Source organism: Anarrhichthys ocellatus, unplaced genomic scaffold, assembly GCF_004355925.1.
Source record: "Anarrhichthys ocellatus isolate YVR2014 unplaced genomic scaffold, GSC_Weel_1.0 scaffold57, whole genome shotgun sequence".
Lineage (NCBI taxonomy): Eukaryota > Metazoa > Chordata > Actinopteri > Perciformes > Anarhichadidae > Anarrhichthys > Anarrhichthys ocellatus.
This window is the reverse complement of record NW_022280087.1, coordinates 2,539,829-2,561,883: the sequence shown is the minus strand read 5'-3', so window position 1 is coordinate 2,561,883 and position 22,055 is coordinate 2,539,829. Positions and strand designations below refer to the sequence as shown.

The 22,055-nt window shown below is 41.6% G+C and overlaps 1 protein-coding gene across 3 annotated transcripts; it reads right to left on the bottom strand.

Moving 5' to 3' along the window:
- Nucleotides 1-1,166: 1,166 nt before the first annotated feature.
- On the bottom strand, nucleotides 1,167-21,537 carry atat1 (alpha tubulin acetyltransferase 1). Of its 3 annotated transcripts, XM_031871238.1 has the most exons (13): nucleotides 21,146-21,537; nucleotides 20,611-20,671; nucleotides 16,709-16,800; nucleotides 16,444-16,501; nucleotides 16,191-16,304; nucleotides 14,673-14,774; nucleotides 12,305-12,350; nucleotides 11,789-11,834; nucleotides 9,785-9,859; nucleotides 8,595-8,808; nucleotides 4,275-4,360; nucleotides 3,203-3,287; nucleotides 2,229-2,358 (listed from the first exon to the last, which is right to left on the bottom strand). In XM_031871238.1, exons 1-13 carry the CDS (start codon nucleotides 21,235-21,237, stop codon nucleotides 2,311-2,313), a joined length of 1,119 nt encoding a protein of 372 aa, XP_031727098.1. In that variant the 5' UTR covers nucleotides 21,238-21,537; the 3' UTR covers nucleotides 2,229-2,310. The 3 variants fall into 3 exon arrangements, with proteins under 3 accessions (XP_031727097.1, XP_031727098.1, XP_031727099.1); XM_031871237.1 differs by lacking the exon at nucleotides 11,789-11,834 and having other exon boundaries at nucleotides 1,167-2,358; XM_031871239.1 differs by lacking the exons at nucleotides 2,229-2,358; nucleotides 3,203-3,287; nucleotides 11,789-11,834 and having other exon boundaries at nucleotides 4,271-7,136.
- Between the last annotated feature and the right edge of the window lie 518 nt (nucleotides 21,538-22,055).

Genomic DNA, 22,055 nt, shown 5'->3' with positions numbered 1-22,055 from the left:
AAGGGGCAGAGCAAACATTAACGCAGCACGGCAGTCTGGTTGGTCCGACACCGATCCACTGGTACAATCCACCTCCTCTTTTATATGGACTTCATTCTGGTGTCAATCATCTCTTTGATTCACTGTTTTATCAGACACAAATGTATTCTGCACTATACTCAATGTATGAATAGAGATCTTTTAAAGAATCTGGTGGATTACCTGAACTTCCTCTAGCTCCTCCTGAGGGATCCCAGGATATTTACAGGCCAGGTGATCGTTATTAGTATTACTACTATAAATAAGGGATCAAGCCAGTGTGACTCGCTATTTTCTGGAGCTTTTAACCGGTTTTCACAAGTGGATGGAGTTTACTCTGTTGTCATCACATGACCTACGTCTGGAAGCTAGAAAGTGGACCTTGAGTGAGAATTATTTAGTCACAATACAGTTGTTCTGGTCTCGGGTATCATGTTGGCATTAGTAAAGCCAGTCCTGCCCTGTACAGAGCTAACGAGATTGATTAGCATGTAATCATACACACATGGAGATGATCTGATGTGTTCACACAACAGCATGCTGAGGATGTGTATTTGAGGTGAAAGCAGCGAGTCACTGCTTATTAATTAGCAGCAGTAATCTGCATCGCTGTCAAAGGAGAGCAGAGCTGAACACAAAATGCTGCTTAGATCATTCTCAAGACCAGTTAGCATAAGAATTCCCAGTATGCACTGCTCCCATGCTGTGGCCCTGATGACGCTAGCCTTTTCACAACCTTGTGTAAATAGAGAAACTCTTTTTTCTTTATTGTGTAGCGAGGTGAGTACAAAACAAGTGCAGACACGTACATAAACACATATACGAGCTGAGGAATATACAAAGTAAGACAGAGACGAGAACAAAGGACGTAAGTACACTGAGGACAATAACGGGTTTAGACTGAGGAGTATAAAAGTGATCACTGGTCACTCAGTGGAGTGGCCAGGCCCAGTGCCAGCACCACACACAGGAGGACAAGGGTTGTGTGATGAGATTGATTGTTTGTCATGTGTGTGCATGTGAGCGTTTGATCATGCTGTATAGATAATGTTACTAACAATAATAATGAGGAAATCATAATAACAGTAATGATTGAAAGCAAACAGAAACAAAAGAATAATATTAATAATAGACAGAAATAAACAGCAATAATGGTAATTACTTATTATAATAATGATAATAGTAATAATTATAAGTAATAGTGATAAAAGTAATATCAGTAACAGAGGAAAGTAAGCACCATGAAAAAATAAAAAACACATTAATAGAGGAACTTGAGCCTCCTATCTTGGTTATAAATGTTTTTTTCAGTCTTGTTGAAGACGTGATCCTGATTGTTCTCTGTGAAAACCACCAAAACAATGCAGGAATCCAAAGGCCAGTGGGGATGAGTACTATCAGAACATACGGTTGGACTTGTGTCTACTATCAAAGTCGTACTTGTTGCCATGTTGTAGATATCAGTACATCTGCTGTAACTCACCAATCCATCAGCTGATAGACTGTCACAGAATATTGGCCTCCATATGGATTGTAAGCACATTATATAAGCATAATTCACAGCTGATGTGGATCCTGGTGCGTTTCCTGCTTTGGTTCAGTTTGTGTGTAGCAACATGGGTGAAAAGCCCAGAATCGACCCTCCTCTAAGCTAACTGGACAGCAGAGTCTGACTCATCTCAAAGAAATGACTCATCTGATGAACAGCTGTTCTTCATGCTTAGAAAGTCAAGATAGAGTCTCAGTCTTCACGTCTCCACTAAGCTAAAGGAGGACAGTGTTCTGGTGAGGATGTGTAGTCGTCTCATGTACTCTCTCTTCAGACTCAGTTGGTGGTTGTAGGACTCCTTGCTGCAGCACTCTAGATGAGCACTAAGACTCACCCCTTCTACAACAGATCAGAGTTTGGGCCCTGAAGTGACTTTTGAAAGTTTCTGCTTCAGCACATATTTGTGTTCTGAAAGTGTTTAATGGTTCCAGAATACAATACAGTTACATGCTGTAAACAGTTAAATATAAGAACGAGCTCCCGATCACCAGGGCCGGGTGCTCCTGTGTTCCTGCTTCTGCTTCACCCACTGGGCGGTGTAGCAGTTCTCTCCTACAGTCCAGGACCAGCCTCGCCTGCCTCCGTCACTGTCCTTCTCCAACATATGTCTCTGGCTGACCAGCATGCCTGGTGCTGGACGCTGTGGACTGTCCAAAACCCTGATCTCCTCCTGAGCACCACAGGCCTTGGCATGTGAATCCAGGAGCCTCTCTGTGCTGTCTACGGAGGTCTGCCTGTGGATGCTATCCTTCTTGGATGCACACAGAGGTGGAAGTGAGAGAGGCTGGGATCTGGGTTCAGGGGCAAGACAGTACAGGGTCAGCAGAAGGAAGGGGAAGACTGTTGCCTTAAAGTTGACATAACAATTCACTGCATAATGACCCTATGTGCAGACATGTGTGACTAAAACGCACGGCAGAGAGCAACTCGACAGCCACCACTTCCTTCTACTGAACGTTTCAATGTGCCTTCAAAAGGACTAAAACATTTAGTATCAAGTCCAGCTGAGATCATTTACATCCCCTACATCACAACAAACATAATGTCAGTGTGTGTGGGCTAATGTACTGTTAAGAGCTTTTATTATTAAAAGGACTTTGTGGAAATATCAGAAATGCTGCTTTTCTTCTCAGCCAGCTGGAGTGTGTGTGTGTGTGTGTGTGTGTGCGTGCGCGTGCGTGCGAATGTAGCCTACAAGTCATGGGCAGACAGCGTGTTGTTAGTGGTATTGAAGAGCAGGGACCACACCAGGATCTAAACAGACCAGTGACATTTGTGGTGAATGTTTGTTTGGTAGCTCACAGGACAAGGCGTGTGTTCATGTAAAGAACTTAGATGAGTTTAGGACCGATGTCTACACCGACTGTCTGTTGTCTTCCACTGAGACACAACAGGTAAAAAACACATCTGTAGGGTCGGTCCACTGCTGAGCGGATCTCAAGCGGTCTGATCCTGGCATGAGCGGTGTATCATTTCTTGGCTGATTGGCATGAAAACGTGAACATGTTTATCCAGGTTGGACATAAGGGAACATGCTCAGAATCAGGTGTCTATAGGGGCGAAAGACTAATCGAACCAGTAGCTGGTTCTTTCATGCTTGTTATGTCCAAGTGTCTAGTGAAGTGGTGTAAATACCTGCTTCCTGCTGTGTGAATACTGGCCGACCTCTGTGTGTCTGTGTATCCCAGTGCGTGTGACTGATCCCCCACTGGTCTCAGACCTGAGGAGGCACAAGGTCCTAACACATGAGCAGAGCTCCCTGAATGTGCTGCTCCGGCACTACTCACTCATTCAGGGGCTCCATATTCTCAGGGTAGAAGCCGCCAAGAGCAACATTCAGCATCTTTACACTTTTTAAATCAATTCAAAATAGATTAAATCAATAATTCACCCCTAAAATGAATGAGTCTTGTAAATTACACTTAAGAAAAAAGTTAAAACCTAACAGCTTAATGTACTGTAACGGACTTGTATAGAACCTTTCTAGTCCTCTGAGCACTCAAAGTAGTGCACAGCGCTTACATTCAACCATCAGAACACACATTCACACACTGATTGCAGAGGCTGCTGTTCAAGGTGCCACCTGCCCATCACATCTACGGATGTGACTGTGACCCTGTTTTATTCTATGACATTACTCTCTCTACAGCGAGGAAAAATATTGGACGCATAAAGTGGCCTGAATGTATTTGATACCGTCTTTCAACCAAGTCCCACTCTTCGTCAGTGGCTGAGGTGTTACACCACGCCCACTCGTCATCACGCAACTGAAGTGTCGACACCTGATGAGACCGTGACATGCAGTGGAAAGTCTGACAAAGCGATCCTTGAGTTAAGAGGATTTTGTTATCCAAAGACAACCCACAGGTAATAATTAAAAACTTCTTACACACTATGAAGCCTTATTAAGAAAACAAAGAATCCACACATCGTCCATCATGTACACGCTTTATTAATAATGTTTTCGTCTGCACACATTCATGTCTGAAGAAGAATTGTTGTTAATAAAGTGTGTGCAGGACTCTTTGGTATCGTCACACTGATACATACAATTTAATTTGGATCTATTCTATACCTAATAATTACAATACTTCTGTGATTGGTTGAAATCTGGACATGGAAATGGAGCATTTTGACCATGTAATATTGATGACCAGTACAACACAGTAACCAAGCATTAGTTTGACTGATCCTCACTTTACCTTACCTGGTATTAAGGGTCTGTCCAGCAGCCCAGCAGCTCTGCTGTCCATGTGCCGACTGTACAGGCTGCTTCTGGCAACTAGACCCAGTCTGCACCAGAGAGATGGTGACCACCAGCAAGGAGGATGAAAGCATCCCAAAACATCCAGAGTGGGGTGAAAAAGAGAGAGGACAGGAGTACAAGAGGGGATGGACATGCAATTCAAAAGACAGTTTCGGACAGACAAGGGCAAGAAAATAAAGGGGGCAAAAAAAGGACATAATTACAAAACTGAGTAAAACCAAAATATGACAAAACATGAATGAGTAAACACATGGTGTATGAATAAAACCAAACTCATAAGAAATAAAAAGCCCAAGAATGAAAAGAAGGAGAGTAGAAAGAGCAGCCTCATCTCATATAATAATAATTAAAGCTGCGAGCAGCAATGAACGGGCCCTCGTATCGTCCCGCACGTCGGGGGTGCCGGCGGGACTCCAGCCAGCACGGCCAAGAACGTCCGCGAGCGTCGGACAGCGCGTCCGCGAGTTCGACAGTTTTGCTGATGCTAGAAATGATGCTTAGTAAATCGTGCACCGCGTCCTGTATCCGCTGTGTGGCGTTACAGAACACGCGCAAACATGCATTATGTTGCTCTATATCAAGTGTAAACCACATCTTGTAAAAGTCATGTGAATCGGATGCTGTTTGTCATAAAGCGCAGATTTTCTTTTGCCAGCAGGGGGCGCTGTGAGTATTAGTGGAAATTAGCTTGTAGACATCCTCAGGCCATGAGTGTTATCAAGCATGGGAAGTTTGGGACCGTTTGCAACAAGTCCAGCTGAGTTACATCACCTTTTTAGAGGGGGAATCATGTAAAGTAGCCTCCCGCTACGGCTAAGCCATTCCGTCAAATGTAAAATTTTGATAACTTTTAATCACAACGGTGTTGATTGTACTGATCAAATTTGAAGTGGATCTGACAAAGTCCCTAGGAGGAGTTCGTTAAAGTATAGCGACTAATCTATCGAAAAATGATTCAAAAGTCAAAATGACCGACTTCCGGTATAGTTTACAGCTTGGTCCCAAGATACTTTTATTTAAGTCTCTATGAGTTACATGTGCCTACCAAATTTCATACATGTAGGTGAAACGTAGCGATGGGGCAGCCCTTTTGAAAATTTGTCATAAAATATGTCTTCCCATTATCTATGACCTATGTGCAAAGTTCCATGAGTTTTTGAGCATCGCAAGCCACTGAACCATCAGCTTCCTTTTTCATGGTGAATGGTGCGTTGCCACGACAACAGCGTTCAACGAAAACTCACAATATTCATGATGAATCATCTTCAATATCTTAAGGCTATTCTTACCAAATGTGAGAGTCATCAGGTCAACTGGATAGGAGGAATAAATAAAAGTATAAAATGTGAGATTTCCTTTTGCCAGTAGGTGGCACTATGACTATGTGAAGATTTTAGCATTCAAATGTTCTCGAGCTTTAAGTAGCAGCATGCATAAGAAGTTTTGTGCAGATTGGATAATATACCTTGGAGTTAAAACAACTTCCTATTTCATGCCGAATGAGGCAAAATCGCCGCCCCACCGTGTCAAGGTTCTTCCATGAAAACTCACGACTTTGATAACTTTTCATCACAAAGGTCTTAAGAGCATCCTGAACAAATTTGAAGTCGATCGCATAAATTCTGTAGGAGTTCGAGTACAAAGGCTGAAAAATGTCAAAAGTGACAAAAAAAAGCACAAAATTGCAGGTGTACTGTAGCGCCCCCTAGTGGTTGAATGGAAAGAAAATGGCAGGGTGTGGTGTGCACATATGCTGCAAATCTGGTGATTTTAGGACAAATGGTTTAGAAGTTATGTGTATTGATATATAAGCCATGCCCCTAAGAAGTTTATTGGTCCATATCTTGTAAACGCAAAGGGATATCAAAAAGCTTTTGAAAACTTTTGATGACCTACATCCAATAAGGACCCAAAGCAAATTTGGTGTCAATCGGACCAAGCGTGTAGGAGGTGTTTGCAAAAATGTGTCTTTCATAAAATTCAAAATTGCGGAAAATTTCGGTTGGTGGAGTGTAGGGGTCTGAAAGGCTTTTTTGTAGATCTAGCGGAATTGGACATGTGTGTTCAATTTCAAGTCAATCGGACATACTGGCCGAGGGGCGTCACCGGTCCAAATGGTAGGGGGCGCTAGAGAGCCATTTCTTTACACACAAATGTGCAACCTATGTCAGATGGCTATTTTCACCAGACCTGAGAAGTCTGCCCAATTTGGAAAAGTATGGCAAATACTCAAAAAATGTGCCCAAAGTGTAAAAACAAAAATCTGAAAAAAAAGAAGAACAAACAAAAACTTACAATTTCAATAGGGCCTTTGCTGGACCGACGTTGGTTGCTCGGGCCCTAATAAAGTGTGTGACAGAAGGCAATCTCACATGTGGAGTTCTGTGGCAGATACTTTAATGGGTTCTAGAAAAGAGCAAGCAGAGACAGAGCCATGGTGTTCTCCTCTGCCCAGTGGATCACCACTATGTTTTAACAACAGACTCCTCTTCTTTATGAGTGTGTCTACATGCGCACTAGTGTCCTGGTTATGACAGCAGGATGCTGTTGCAACACCTTAACCAGGATTCTGGACATTGTGTCTTTTTACAGAACGTAGTAGCTGAGATGGTGAAAACTCATACTGGGATATGAAAACCCAGGATATTCAGAAAATGACCAAAAACAGAATAAGATACTAGTGCACATGTTAACACACTTCATGTCACAGAAACTTCTAAAGCAACACAGCCATTCCTTTAAAGAGAAGAGTGCCAGTCAGAGGCAGGTCAATGGAAGCCCAGATGAGATCTATTAAGGGAACTATCGTATGAAGTATGAGCAGACGATGACAGTGAGAGGAGGAGACGGTGTACATCAAATAAGTAACAGAAGATAAATGGAGTGGAATGGAGAACAAAAGATGAAGGGAAAGAGAGAGACAGAGACAGTGTTTAGAAAGTTTTCAATCAACTGAAAGACACCAATTTATGAATGGAGCAGAAGCTAAATGGCACCAATAGTGATAGAATATTAAATGTGAATAATTTGGGACATCATTTAAATCTGGAAGAGGACTTAACGACCGTTAAACTGCATTCAGTCACTAGGTATTAGTCTCTTGAACCTCTGACCACGTGCAGCGACACAGACCTCACTGTGACCCGTTTTCTTCCAATGAAATAGCCTAAAACACACTATCCACAGTGAGATCTGTGGGTTATCCAGAGACTCCGTTTCTGGACGGAGGGCTCAAGGGATCGGTAATGTCAAACTAGAGACTGAGGACGTTTAATGGACGCAATTTACGCTTATACAATATAATGAATGAATTAATACATGTATTTCTGATTTATGACTAAACATGTCACACACCACTGAGCTCAATTAATCTTCAGGTTCTGAGCTTTCAGATAATGTATACCACTAGCAGGTACACAGAATATATGCCATATTCTGTGTACCTGCTGTCTCTGAAGTTATAACATAAAATGTTTTGCTTCTCTGTAGGGTTATTTCCATAACCACACAGTTATAATAACAATCTGAGCCTGTCAGTGGCAAAAAGTAAAACTTTAAGCAGAAGGCCAATTTCAAAAAGTGTCACTTAGATTAGCAACTTCAATTTAATTGCATTTTATTGTCTTGGGACTTGTTTTTTGACTTTAAAATCATTGTTTCGTTATTATTGTGTACACCGTAGCACTGAAAGAAGAGTATACTGTACGGAGAGAATGACTATAAATTCTACCTAGAACCTGTAACTTTAAAATCTTAATCCACTGAACACGCAGGGGTTTTAACAGATGCTACAGAGACAATTGACCCTTCGCTAAGTCCCGCCCTCCAACACAGACTGGCCAATCATAGCACAGCTCCATCCAGCTCTGACCAGTGTCCAACAACTATCCGTCTCTGTTCCACAGACTCTCATCAGTGTTTTCAGATGTTCCTCATGTTCATGCTTTAGTGGATTTGGAGCTGGTCATGGTAAACGTTGAGTAATAGTGATACTCGTTTCAAGACGTTACATTTCTATGTAGAATCCTGTGGAGCTAACGTTAGTAGAGTAAGTTAGCACATCATTAACTGGCGTTAGCATGTCTGTGCTACGGAAGGTATACTGAATGTCTACACATGCTGACTGACAGACTGAGCCCAACACATTCAAATGTCTGAAATGTGGATTTACATCCTGCATGCAATGCAACATGCAATGTTTTTTTGTTAAAAATGTTTAAAAAAACATTTTAAAAGCTGTAAATGTTTGTTATTTCTTACCTGCTGCGTCTTGCTCTGCAGCGCTCGATGAGAGGCGACTGTGGGCTCTGGTCCCTGTGGCCCCCAGGGGCAGAAGCTGGGGAGGTGTGAGGGGGCGCCCTGCTGGGGGAGGATCCCACGCTGAGCGAGGGGGAGCACTGGGAGGATCCCGACCGCTGGGGGGAGTGAGGAGGAGCAAACGGCCAAGGACAAGCCCGCTGCTCCTGAAGCACCACTGAACAGGAACAAAGAACGATATCTAGAGATTTCACAGGCAAACCTGAAAGAACGCTTTGTCTAAACTTGAGAAAAGTACCAAATGTTACTCATAACAACTGATAAGATTAGTTTGAGATGGCCACCTGGAGTACTCATGAATAAAACACAGGGGCTGTTCTGTGCACAGAAGTCATTGCCGACTTACAGAAGAGTACTACAGCAATTTAGTAGTGCACTGCTGCTGGAGGAGGACACCAGATCCCACACTTCCTATTATCTCGACCATATCTTTTGTTAGACCCTCTGTGCCTGTTAAATGCTCACCTTGATGATGTAATGGGGGTAAAGCTCCCGAGAGACACAGAAGACAGTAAACGGATGTTTTAAATTGGTGGGGTGCCCTTTAAAACCAATTCAAAGATAATAATTTAAAGTTAAAATGGCAGTAAATACACCTGCCAGTCAGCAGTTATAACTAATCTACATTATAAATATATATATATATTTTTATGGTGAGATATTTCACCCCTGCCCATCATGCTTCATACAAACTTAGGGAGTTATTGAAGTTCATCACCATGTCTTCTTAACTATTCAAATATTGTGCCCCATTCGGACTTAAACAAGTAATGCTGTTTTTAGTGTGTTTGGTTTTGAGACACAAACATGTCTGGCTGTAAATGCTAATCTAAATGTTTCTGTCATATTTAATAGAACTGTATTTGAGATAGACGGTTGGTTAGTTAGACCTGGGCTGACCCTTGTACTTACATTTTGTAACGCAGGGCATTAAACGTGATGAACTCTTTGATCTATATGGCATAATAGGAGCACAGGCAGAGCAACTTGGCCTAAATATAATACAGTTTGACTTCCATCTCATGGTAGAAGGCTTAATATAAACTCCCCTCATCAAATACAAACATGACAGTTGAAAATCAGTTTTCATACACCACACCACAGTCACAATGTGTCTGTCTATGGCTGTTCACCTTCTCTCTCCATTAAAGAGTAGGGTTTGATCTCTCCGTCCGGCTTTCTGAGGGGAACTTTTCTCAACTGCGCCGCTGTGGAGGAGAACACAGTCAGAACATGATGGGATCTCCCTTGCTCACACACCGTCCTTCAGAAGCTACATGATAACAGCGTTAGAAAATGATCCAGTGGTGAAGCCTGTGAAAGCTTGAAGAGAGGATCCGCCCCAAAACACAATTCACATACTGGTCTTGAGATCTTCAGCAACTTGAACCAGATCTGGGAACAGGAGCAACATTTCTGTCAACAAAGACTGGACTTATTGAGAGACTTAACAATCGTCTCTTCTGCCATGTGAAATAGTTGCTCTTGCTCACAGTTACTGGAGTAGTTTAAGATGTTTTTGAGGTGGATTTGAAGCTTCTTTACTGAGGGGGCTTCGACACAAATGGTTACAATGATTGGTAGCCTCCATCTGACACCAGCCATATTGTTAGAACCAATGTTTCTTACATGTACAATTTGTTTCACACATGCATTTTGATTCCTTTCATGCTATCTGGTTCTTATTGGTGTTGAAGAATAACTAACAGTTGGTACAAAACATGTCCATGAGCACCACGCAGTGCAAGACACACTCACCAGCACACAACAACAACACCATTAACCTAAGGCAGTATGCAGGTGAGAGTTATCATTATGAAATAATAATGTATTACTAGTACAATCCATCAACTTCAATCATCATGGTGTAAATGGATTAAAGGAAAAACACATTTATATCAAGCCATTGAGTCTGAAAGTTTGAATGTAATCTCCTTTACTAGAGAAGTAATGTAAAAGTTGAGTTTGCACATCATCAAGCTAACTCCTTTAACTATCGCCAAATGTCAGTTTCTATTAAAAAGAACCGCCGTGCTACCAGGTAGAGCAGGTAACTCGCTGCCTGAGGAGCAAACAGAGGTACGGTGAAACCAGATCTTCTGGGTTTAGTTTCAAATGACAGAAAACTGTCACACTGACATTTTGTAATAACGCAGAATATTAGAAAGATGCAACCCGATAATATAACAGTGAACACCATACATCTTGATAAGTATAAGTAATATTATTATGTCTTCACTACTTCTCCTTTCAGCCTTCTTCAGCGAACAGCATCCTTTCTCTCCTCTGGAGGGATAAAAGTGACCAGTTCAACAGAAGAGGCCAGAAGTCTACAAAGGGCTAACAGTAGCAGGACAGGGAGTGTCAGACAGCGAAGGCGTCTTTAGTTGGCAGAGACTACAGCTAAGAAGTCTGACAGATAAACTTAGAAGAGAGTGAGGGTGGATAATATTATGGAAACCAGAAACCAACTGTTAAGTTGTTAAACTTAGTTAAATCATGAGGGCTTTAGAATTCTAACAAGAAACAGCAGAGGTGACGTCAGGACTTCAGCTCTCTTCAGCTAGCCGCTAAACACAGTGAAGCCTTTTCTATTCAGTCTACAGTCTGTCCTATTTTGTGCTTCAGAAAGAAGCTTCACAACTAGAAAACAGTGCGTGTGTCTGTGTACCACTGGCCTTGTTTTGTAGGCTGTACTTTCTGTGCATGAATGGCAACCCTTCCTGTTTTGTGCAATAAAGCAATCCAATCTTTTTGGAGGCTACCTATCTTCTTAGCATGTTCTTATACTTTACAGAGATCACATTCATGTGGCTAAATGATGGCAGAGTGTCACACAAAGCATCAACTGACACACATTTAGAGACATTGGAGGGTCAGGAACCAGGCGGGTATTGTCTTGTCAGTCAGGGGGTCTGTGGGGGTCTCTGGTTGTGGCTCTCTGGGTTCAATATATGGCAAAATACATGACATATATTGGACCTGTATAGGTAGATATATACAGGTGATAGAGGAACTGACATTGGCTGAGAAACTAAGTGAGACCAAGAGCTTCATACATAGAGTATGGACTTAATTATGGGACAAAGGAAGGAGGACGTGATGATGGGGACGTATGAGAAAAGAAAAGTCCTTACAAACAGCCGTACAGCCCCTGATCCGTCAGAAGAGAGGAGGGCGAGCCTGGGAGAGTTTGATGAAACAAAAGATTTTGGAACTGGAATAAAAGCAGAGCAGCAGTCCTGGGTCGAGAGCCAGAATCTCTAATGAGGGGGACCCTTGTCTTCCACATGGACATGTGCAACAAAAGATGAACTGATTGTGATGCCAAAAGCAAGAATTCACTGTAAAGCTGTAGCATGCAACATATGTGATGTAACTGAACTTGACCACAAGTATTTACAAATGCATGTGGTTGTTATGGCATTGAGCAGCTTCTTTTTCCAGACACATGTAAACTGATTTTGGGTTGACATAGAATGTCCAAGGAAGCCAGTCAAATACAGGTTCAGCTGGTCGGGACGTCAGGTTTGAACCCACGCACACTTACCTGACCTCAACGCTCATATTACCACAGAGAAGAAAAACTATCACATAACACCTTTCACAACAACAAAAACAAAGCCATGGCATCAGAGTAGTGGAAAAGTTACCTGATCTGTTGAGGAAGAAGCCTTGAAACACCACAAAGTTATTGGCCTGGACAGAATAAAAAGAAAGACAAGATAAGTTAAGGTGCTCATGATAAAGGCGGCTGTGAGTAATGTTGTTTTACAATGATGCAGGGCATTACACCGACGGTGTGTCTGTCTGTAACCCTGTGTTTACATGATCTGAGCTGGTTATACGGGCGTGGATAGCAGCGAGCTTCCTGTGGCTATGAGCATAGAGGTTGAGTCTTTAGGAGCAAGATATGTAGCTTACTAGCTTTTGGATCTTTCAACCACATCTCATGCTTGATAAGGTGCCGTCAAGTGGAAACAAGTGGCTGGAACTCTAGGCCAACATGTAGAAGGAGGGACTGATGAATAAGACCAGAACGAACACGCCTCACTCAATATAGACCACCAGAAGCACTTCAGACAGCTCGGCCCTGATGCTGATCCGAGTCCTAAATATTGCTGAGTCTGATCCTTATATGTTCTTACATGTTGATCTGAAACATTAGCTGTAGCTACTAAACCTGACACAGCTTTCTTTCACAAGCTATTTGATTCATAAACTGGAGCTCATCATTCAAAACTGTCAAGTTGATCATCTTAAATGTTGACAACGTTTACCTTGTAGAATGACATGAAGCTAATGGGTAACGACCACCAAGGGACCCTGTTTGTATGGTAGTAAAGTGAAGAGTTTTAATGGAGGGGCTCGGTATGGTTTAACAATGATGCGGGCTACCTCGGCAGGCTTCAAACTCATGTTGCGAGCGGTACCGGGCTGGAAATGTAATAGTAGATGAGGCAATGCTCCAACTTTTATAAAAAATCCGCTCTGCGGTCCAACCACGATCTCTCCGCCCACCCTCGACTACGCTCACATGCTCGGACAAACTGCTTTTTTTAGATGTGGGCAAAACAAAGATATTGCAGATATCGCTTGACTGGAGAAGTTTCTATGCTATATGGTACTGGGCTATTTATGCGGATACCTTCAAGGGACAAACTTTTTCTGATCCCGTGAATTGCGTCATGAATCACTCATATGATGTTAGTCAATCTAAAGGATCATGTTGGAAGTCAAGCAAATCGTAGTTTGTCGTAAAACTTTTGACATATAAGACTGAAAATACGTAATTGAAAAACAACACACCCAAGAGAGGCGTAAGTGACTTCTCTCTCTGAAGCTACGATGCCGGTGTGTTTTGTACTGGGATGTATGTACTCACACACAAACACGGTCTTAAAGATAAGATTACTCATAAGAGGCTTGATAAAACATGTTCAGGTAAGATAACGTCACATTTGTGTATGGGACAGAGATGTAGTAAACTGAAACTTTCTTGACGTGGAAAATTACCATTCAAATTGACAAACATCATTATGTGTAATTCATGTCCCAATTCAGACGGGATAACTAATACTGTCTGGAATACACTGCTGGAATAAGAGAACAAGGTTCTTCATAGATCTAGCCTCTTCATTTTGCTCTCAAAGTGCACCACATTGATGCATTTAACTTTCAAATGTACAAAATGCCCTCGGACCCTCCACCAACCATAGTCTCATAAAATCCTGTGGGAAACCGTGCTTTTTTAAAGTTGTACATTGTGATAACTCACACGTTATGTTATGAACTCAGACAGGACAGCGTTCGGTTTTCGGACGTATCTGGGACTTCCACAACAAGAACAAAGCAGCAACAATGGTTATTTCAGCCATGGTTGGTATCTATATGGAGGTTAGCCCCCCCGTCTCTCTGGTGCAGCTAGCACGAGTGACGTGAATAAAGACAAATGTGAGATCAAACTCACATGAGTAACACAAGGTTTAGTGTTAACGCAGCACTAGTCTTCTATGGTACTGTGGACGGTTATCACTCTTACAGCATCGGCTAAACAATGTAAAACCATCTGTTTCAACTTCTTCTTGTCCCATTGGAAAGGCTCACACATGTTCTCCAAGCAGACGTGGATGGATTTTTCTCTGTTTGGGCCTCATCACAGATTTAATGGAGAGGACTATGCTGAAATCATATCCTTTAGGGTTCCAAGTGATTCCCAAAGAAAATCCCTAAAGTCCATATGATTATTAACAATTCATATTTCATTGTCATTGTCATTGTCAAGGATGTTTTATGGTTGGTCGTCTGGGTTTGGTATTTGTGTTATGTACCATTCTTTTTGATGGATACATTAAGTGTTTAACTTCAACTTAAGTGTATACATTGAAAATAAAATCATTAAAAGACAGTAAGCTCATGTAAGCACAGGGTTAAAGATGTGAAGCTATCTTTTAGCACCTTGGATTGCTAATACTACCGCTTTGTCTTATGTTACACACCCAGAGAAAGTACAGACTGTACCTGAGGAACACTTGGTGTCAGGCAGTAATGCTTTGCCAGGAAAGACAGGAATTTGGGCGAGGGCCTGTCGTAAGCCATCAGAACTGGCTCTAAATTCTTGTGCTGCAGAAGGGAAAGAGAAAACATGCTGTCACTGATAAACAGCACAAAGCTATGAACTGTGATCATCATCTGTACTGCAGGTGGCAGATAACTGGTTTTACAATATTCAGATGTTGTTTCTCTCAACAAAGTTGTTAAAGACTAACTAAACCCCAGAGTTTTAGCTAAAGTACCTCAAACCTTGAAATTCAAAATGCAAAAACGTATCAACATGGGTAGAGATGGGGGGCTAAGACACAACCACTCCTGTCTATTGTCAGCTCATTTTCCGTAACCACTGTAGCATTACAGTCAAACCTCATGAAGTGCTGGCCTTGGTCTACTTTACTTTAACATGTAGCTGGACTTTACTGTGTTTAGCTTACCATTCATTAAAGCGGTTACCTTTTGAATTAGCTGATGCTAATCACGAGTGTTTATGCTAATCTCTAGCATGCTGACTACTGTTGTGATTATGGTTAGGTAACTTCTGGAAAGGGCATGTTATCGTGAGAAATACAGTACACACTCATAAACATTTGTGAATTTGAGTTTACATGCAAGGCTGGGATAAGTGTATTCATTGTATTCATAAATACCCATATACAGTTTGAGGTTTAATGAGTCTTTAAAGTTATTTCGGGCATCCCGGGTTTCTGAAGTCCCAATCCTTTTCTGCATCAACAATGTAGGTGACAGAGAACTTTCAAAGTAATGATGGACATGAGCATGGGTTTGAAAGATCAGTACTAAAGATCAAGATCAGTACTAAATATCAGTACTAAAGATCAAGATCAGTACTAAAGATCAGTACTAAAGATCAAGATCAGTACTAAAGATCAGTACTAAAGATCAGTACTAAAGATCAAGATCAGTACTAAAGATCAAGATCAGTACTAAAGAACAGTACTTTCACATATCTGCACAGCTAGCTGCGTAAAGTGGGTATTACTGTTTTGACATAGCACTTGAGGGGCCCTACATACTACCGTTACATTATTATTAATCCAGGAGACTCCTGTCTGTATATATTGAGGAACACTAGAGACAGAGCTGGACAGAGATATTAGCCAGGTCAATATATCTATACAGTTTACAAACTCTGAAACATAGACATCGGTATGAGCATCAAAAATCCAGAAATGGTCCAGCTATAATTGTGGATATCATTAAAGAAAGCTTTCACAGATGCATATTTACAATGGGGAAAATATTTATGGAAGCAGCCAACCTTTGCAGCTCTATCAGGCATAAGGTCAGTGCTGTCACAATAACACTCTTCATATCTGTATTCTATCACAACACATCAAGGCGAGCAATCAAGCCCAGACCCTGTTCATGTTTTGAACTAAGGAACCTGAAGGTGACTGTAAAAACATCTTCCACTGCACTGAGCCTGCTTTCTAGTAATTTGCCCCAGAGAGAGGAATGTTTCACCTGCAACATGAAATCAAACAGCTCCAGCCCGTAGCCATGTCGCTGAAAGTTCTCTGCTATGTAGAAATCCAGAACACACAGTGGCTCTGCCTCTATGTGCACACCCTGTCGGTCCTGTGGAGGAAATACAACCAGTTAACCTGAACAGCCGATGAAGCAAATTCATATCGACATATAATCAGTGAAGGATGTGGAATTATAGCTGGACTGAGAAGTCAGAAATTAAGAGAATTAAAGAAAATAAGTGACATACCAGCAGAAATAACTTCTTGTAACCGACCTTGAGGAATCCCACGACCACACCACATCCTCTGTATGTGGGGAGAGGAGGGGCAGAGAGTTCGGTTGGGATGGAGGAAGTAGAGCAGCAATGAGTAAGACCCTACAGGCCATGCATTGTGACCTCAGTGTGACTCAGTGATAGTGAGCTGAACAGGTCCAGCTGAAGAGACAAACAGTGAAAATGTGTGTGTGTGTGTGTGTAATGAGTGAAAGCTGAGGGAAGGTGTGCGATGTACCCGTTGCTCTCTCCGTCCTTCAGCAGGTAGAGCTGATGCCTCTGGAACTGCAGCTTGGAAGCACTGGTTATAGATGCTGGGAGCTGTTGGGCCTGTGGACAGCACACATGAACACTGGTAAACAGCTATCAACAGTAAAGGGCTGGCTTTTTTAGTACTAGTGCTGATATGACCTCGGAGTTTTGGTACCACAACAATACTTTTAACAATACCTCACTTTGCAAAAGATCAACCTTGTAATGACCATCAGTAAATCCCTACCCACCCTGTGTTACCTTGAATTCCTAAAATAAGCTTAGTTCTCCACAGTGAACCAAGAATCAAAAAAAGGAAAAGTCTTGGTGAATTGAAGTAAAGGCGGGTCGTGTAACAACAGAGAAATGATGTCAAAGCATCCGTTTTCAAACTGTCACACAACTGATGCAGTATAATCTCATTTAATCCTCATTTATCCAGCCGTATGCTCACTACTTCCCCAACACATGCATCTTCATTAAAATTTGTTTTGATATAGCTTTCTGTTGTTAAACTTGACTTTTCTACAGATGCTCATTCTGTGGGTGAAGTATGAAGACACTTTGTGCTGGAGCGAAGCGAGTTAAAATAGAAATTTAAAAAAAGAACTAGGGTATGATGTCGGACGATATTTAGAAGACATGCCGTATATGTCAAATTCATTTGTAATTAAAAAATGTCTTATCAAATTTAAAACTATTATTCAGCAGCCCAAACACCAAAGAGAGGCCACTGAGTGAAGGAGTGAGAGATGACGGGGTCTCCCTTATAGACCCGCCGTCTATCCTGGGAGGATTTGTGTAAATGTTTTACATTACTTGTAGGGTGGAAGATTCACAGAGTGTTGTAGAGACGTGGCAGTCAGAGCATTATGTTACAGTTACAGACACAAATGAGGAAGAGGAGAGAAAAGAAGAGAAGAGGGACCGTGAAACGAGTCTCAACCGGGATCTCGTAGCAGAACGACGAAAATAATACATGTTCCAGACATGACAGCAGAGTGCTGCTCAGTACTTTGAATCCATTTAGAACAGCCTCCAGAGCAGCAGCTGTATCGTCTGTAGCTGTCTCCAGTTATAATATAGATACAGATACTAATTAACAAAGTTAATTAGCCTTAAACATGGAAAGGTTTAAGGTTAACCTCTACAGAGGAGTGCATTGAGCAGTACCCACCTCCAGCTGCTAAACGGTATGCAGTGCTACGTAAAGAGGAGGTTCCACAATGTTGCCCACTATGCCAGCAAGCAGGAAGGCAACAGAACTACACTAACCACTACTTCCAGCACCAACATTCAGAAACTATCTACTGTGAGTCTTGACACCAGAGATTATGGTAATAGGTGGCCTCAGCTGTGAAAAACTTCTCCAGAGCTACTGGCAACCGAAACTCAGGGACCAGAGAAAGTGGATCAACATCCTATATGCATATAAACATATACATATATACTGCATATATAGTTCTGTTTTGCTTTACTTTAAGTAGTGCTGTAACTATTGGTTGATTAACTGGTTAGTCAATACATTAATTCGTCAATATTTTGATAACTGACAAATGTAAATCAACTTTTATTTTCACACATATACACAGCACATGGCAGTTAAACTAACCCATCCTAGTATTAGGAGCAGAGGCAGCTACTGTACAGCCAGCGGAGGTGCTCATTGCAGCTTTGTAGAGAACCACTCATTGCTCGTTACTCCAGGGAAGTGAAGAAGAGTTGGTTGTAACTTTAGTATATCCAGCAGCAAAAGTGAAGTGCAGTCAATGAGCTGCTGGGACTCAGTCCACAGAGCCCTGAAACCCTGCTGCTGCTGCTGCTGCTGCACTGTTTGCTTGTTTATTCAAAGCTTATTAATATTTAACCAGTCACCAAGTAAAAAGTAGAAATTAGATCCAATGAACGCTTCTTGAGATATGCTAAAGACACAAGCACCTAGACAGAGACTCCTTGCTGTGTAGTTAATGCTGCTACAGCGCCATCTATTGGCCAAATAGCACCACATTTGTTAAGATCACTCATATAGCACAAAGCGTTCAGAAGATATAACAATACATAAACACATATACACATACACATACATATATATATATATATATGGGTCATTTACTAAGTTAGTTATTTTTATATCCAAATGTGCTCAGGAATTCACATTAATAAATAAAAACATCAAATAAAAAAAGCAGAATTTCAAGGACCAGTTACGTTCGATTATCACCATACCAACCACGGCGATCAGGTAGAGATGAATGTGTTTTTCCGATGGTAGCTAGCTAGTGTTCCATTGCATGCAATGACATCACATAGCCCCAAGGGGGATGATGGTTACTTTCAACTTAACGCTAGCTGTCATACAACACAGAAATGGTACTGGAAGGTAGTGCTGGGAGGTATGACCAAAAATGTGTATCACGGTATTTTTTAAGATTCTGGCGGTTTCACGGTATATCACGGTATTTTTTTTCTTCCCTTGACTGTGTTTTTATATAGGTTTATAGTGGCTTACTCTACTGTCAGAAGTACATAGAATAAAAAAACATGTTAATGTCATCATGTATAAAGGCTTTGCTTACTATAGGGTGTGCTCGTTTGTTCCTATAATGTTGGGATAGCAGTTTGGCTGAAGTATTGTTGCCTCGGTAAGACTTACCTTGCATAGCTGGATCGTTATTGCGTTCGTAATGTCGCTCCACCGCTTGCTTTTCTTGTCATATGCAGTGCCTCGAGCAAATGCCTCTTCAAGCGATGTCTGACCCTTTGGCTTCACTGTTTCACTCGCGCTAACGTTACTGGTTGACGGCCTCGAATCCGACAGCCGTCATCACACTCTTGGTATTCCAACTCATGTTTTATGCTGAGGTGATGGAGTAAGTTGCTCGTGTTACCACCAGCGGTAACAACAGTGGCTCGACAGACTTTGCAAATAGTCTTTTGGTCTATGTCAGATTTTTTAAAACCAAAACACTTCCAAACAGCAGACACAGTTCCTCTCTTGGGCACAGACTCTATTGGTGCATTTCCGGTCTCTCTTTGTTCATCCTGCATCGCTCCTTTCTGTTCTTTAATGTAATGTTACTGTAGCGACGGAGCCTCTCCCAGCTGTTAACAGGCTGTTGTGCTACCGGGCTAGCTAGCTAGCTAGCGAGCTGCACCCAGCATGCCGTTCGGCGGTGTAATTTTATAAATGTACAATTATTAGTGTTACAAATTGTTTATGTGTCACAAACTGTTGTGTCGTGGTGTTTTGCCCTGTTATAACTTTATAACACAACAATTAATAACCCACAACTAACGCTCGTTAGTTGTGGGTTATTAATTGTTGTGTTATAAAGTTATAACCATGATTAGAGGTCCCTCTCAATACACTCTAGTGAAGTAGCTCCGACCAAAGCGCTCTTGGCGGCGTACCATATATTTTGCTGCCTGTTGAAGAGTGACAGCAGTTCTTTCGGCTATGGCGGTGTGTGAAAAATGAATTTCATACGGGAAAATAAAACCGGTATACCGCCCAGCACTACTGGAATGGTTTAGGAATGTTATGTCAGATGAAATTTTGCTGATGTCATGACGACTTAAATCCCGTTATATCATCCCCACTGAACATTTCTGGGGTGAAGTTGATTGCAGCATCCACTCGACAGTCTGGACAGTTGCACAAAGCAATGAGGTCTGCATGCTCAGTTTTATGACAGGATTGCTAGTGGTGTTAAGTCACTACCACAGTGTGAACATGCTGGTTCTAAGTGATACGGAATATATGTTTCTGAGATCACAGAGTGTATATCTATACAAATAGTTTCTCTCCACATATGTTACACATGTCTACACATACAACTAAACAACAAATAAAATCATAAACATATTACTACACGATCAGAGACTTACCTTTGCTGAGGCTCTCCCAAGTTCATCAATAACTGTGGCTATGTGGGCTTGAAGCTGTGGCCTACAATCACAACAGAGTAATAGAATATGAGTGAAAAGCAGTGGTTGAATGACAAACAGCAAAGGGAAGCTCTTTCCTAGGTTTGAAACCACTTCCTGTGGATGCTCCGCCTCTTCCTCACAGTACTACTACAAGCAGGATTCTAGACGGTCGATGGGCATGAAGTGTCCATGGTTCACGTTTACCATGTTTTGTTAACTTAGATTGGAACACACAGCCTGCTGTCATTTTCTCAATATTGTCCTGTTATATTTGTATTATTACAGTTGTAACGTAAAAATCAAATATTTCATCAAAACAACAGCAGCATTTAACTTTGTCGGCTTAAATGCACAGTTTAAACGGAGTTTGGAATGACATTCTCTCTATATAAGAGATCCAGAGATGGTCCTGTTGTTGGTAACTGTATCTACAAATAACACGCTAACTTAACGTTACAATAAAGAGAAAAATAATTCACATCTTCTGACTTACATTCCTGCTGATTTACGACCAGCAACAAGGGTCTGGTCCAAGATGGAGACCCTCTCGGAGAATAACTGGTTAATGTCAAAAGGAAACTCCATGATACCTCTTAGACAGATTCTAATATCTCGGTTAGCAGGGAATCAATGCCAGTAATATGCAGCAGAGCTCAAGCGCTGAGCTAGCTAGCCATCTAGCTAACGGAGCTGTTGGTTGTCCCTCAAAGCTGATTCGTCAGCGCAAAAACAACAGTTAGCGAGCTGCTAGCAGTCCAAGGATAACACCATTTCAACCACGCGTTGCCAAAGTTTGAGGGACACTTAATAGCGCTCCGTGTGAGCTGCAATAACAGGCACCTGCTATCTACTACGTTGTCATTGCAGCTCCATTGTGTCGTGTGAGTCCCTCCCTAGCAACATAAAACCGTAATGTGTCTAAAAGTCACAGCGGCGTCTAACTGCTGTAACTACTAACGCCTCGTTAAGTAACATGACTGAACATTTCCCAGAGTAAGACATAAAGTTGAACACGTATAAGATAATATCTGTAATACCGTATGTATTACTCCATAATATAATTTTTCCACAATTTTTAGGGAACATTTTGTTCCGGTTTTACGGTAAAATTGATGAAGCTAGACGGAGGCTTGATTTGAACAGCTTCACAGCAGCATCCCTGCTATTCCTGTACTAGGCCACTACAATAGACTACATCTAGTGCATTTGGAATCGTGGTTATTAGTGAAAACATTAAACTTTACATTTTGCCATTTTGTCATTAGATGCTGTTTTGCATGCAAACAAAGAACAAATAATTTTATGGTCCACAATATTTGCATGATTAGATGACAATTTGCTAGTAGGCCTACTGCCATTCTTTGATCAAAATCCTCTATCACGTTACAGACAGCTTTAAAGGT